This window comes from Sinocyclocheilus anshuiensis, unplaced genomic scaffold (genome assembly GCF_001515605.1).
Source record: "Sinocyclocheilus anshuiensis isolate Anshui unplaced genomic scaffold, SAMN03320099.WGS_v1.1 scaffold523, whole genome shotgun sequence".
Classification (NCBI taxonomy): domain Eukaryota; kingdom Metazoa; phylum Chordata; class Actinopteri; order Cypriniformes; family Cyprinidae; genus Sinocyclocheilus; species Sinocyclocheilus anshuiensis.
Window position 1 is genome coordinate 511,978 of NW_015552561.1, and position 1,589 is coordinate 513,566.

The 1,589-nt window shown below is 37.8% G+C and overlaps 1 protein-coding gene across 1 annotated transcript in view; it reads left to right on the forward strand.

Annotated features, from left to right (window-relative positions):
- Positions 1-1,363, forward strand: part of LOC107664708 (CUB and sushi domain-containing protein 2-like) — a 24,658-nt gene extending 23,295 nt beyond the window's left edge. The window contains exon 3 of the mRNA XM_016455355.1: positions 1,303-1,363. Coding sequence (XP_016310841.1) covers positions 1,303-1,321 — 19 coding nt within the window. The 3' untranslated portion in view covers positions 1,322-1,363. The remainder of the gene's footprint in view (positions 1-1,302) is intronic.
- Positions 1,364-1,589: the final 226 nt, after the last annotated feature.

Here is a 1,589-nt window from a genome sequence, read left to right on the forward strand (position 1 = left end):
CTTCAAGTTAAACCGAACTTTTATTTTGACGGGTTGCCGTGAATACCTTAACATTCCTGTGTTTATATGATATGAAGATAATTTTACTCAAATGCAACGGTAAAATGCTCATGAAGTGACTCTCAGAGCAGTTCTGGAGATGTTGTTCATGTATTTATTCATTAGTGAGATGGCAGACGCTAATATCACTGGAAGCGTTACGCGCGCTTCAGTACGAGTAGTACACAAAACCGCGCGTCTGCGCCGTTCATTACCACAGTTACGCAGAATTCATATTTAAATAGTCGTTTTGCGGCTTAATATTCACAAATACTAGTTGGGAGTGTGCTCACTTGTGTGTGCGCATCGGGGCGGAACTCGGCTGTGCGCAATGCAGAGAGCGTGACCATGTAACGTAGAGACAGAAATGACATGCCGTCGTGTTAATAAGATAAATAACATAAGGCTATTTAATTTGTTTAATAAAAGAACAAGGTATAGACCTGTTCTATAGGAAAGGTATACAACTTTAAATGACTTCTGTTGTGATCTAGCGCTATAGAGAAAATAAATTTAAATACTTGACCTTCAAGGGGGCCGCCCCCCTAATATAATGGCAGGGGAAACACTGGCTTCAGGGAAATGTGTCGGAGTTAAAGTATACATTTTAATTAGGAAATGTAGTCGAGTAAAAGTAAAAGTTGGCTGAAATATAAAAACTCAAGTAAAATACAGATACTCAAAAGAGCATGGCTTCAACAACATCGTTGTCTGTTTGCAAGTGTAGCATGACAAAAAATTAACTGCACTTGAAGCTTTCAGTAAATTAAAAATGAAACGCCCAAAACTGTATATGGCATCATAACGAAGATGAACTCTATGTTTATACGTGAAATCCTGGAGGGGACGTCGGATGGCATCGCGTTGGGACATAATGACGTGTGCCATTAATCGATCTATGTACTATAACATGTAAAACGGGAACATGAAAAGAATATTCTAAAAGCAACTCATGTAAACGCCTTAATCTTCTTATTTGGCATTATGTTTGTAACATTGGTTTTGATTTGAAAATTGAAAACCGACATTTGCAGTTGAGCTTTGAAGTAACCAAGCTAACCATTTAACAGTAACATTGTTACATAGATAATGCTTTTTACTACTGTAAGGACAGCAGACATGGGCATTAATGTTAAAGAGGTTTATTGTGCTGTATAGCTGGATGAATTTCTTGGCCTGAGATCATTCAGCTACAAATGAAACATACCATTCCTCCCAAGTGCTAACTGAGTTAATGACACATTTTTTTTTCCTCTGTCTTAGGCGAGATCCCATTGGCTGACCCTGCCATTCCATTATCTTTTTCTTTGTTCGCTGTGAAATAGGTCCTGTGAGTCGTTGCCACCATCACTCTAATATCTTCGATCTCTGGTTTGATAGGGTTCACCCACTTACATTTATGATTTAACTCATCCAGAAATCTTCACTCTTATCACACAGAATACCATATTATCCCTCCTAATTTCTGTTGAATAGGTTCTCAGCTAAAATGTTATCACTCTTGAGATTATTTGATTTGAGAGCTGATTTAAATAAGTGCTGTTTTATCC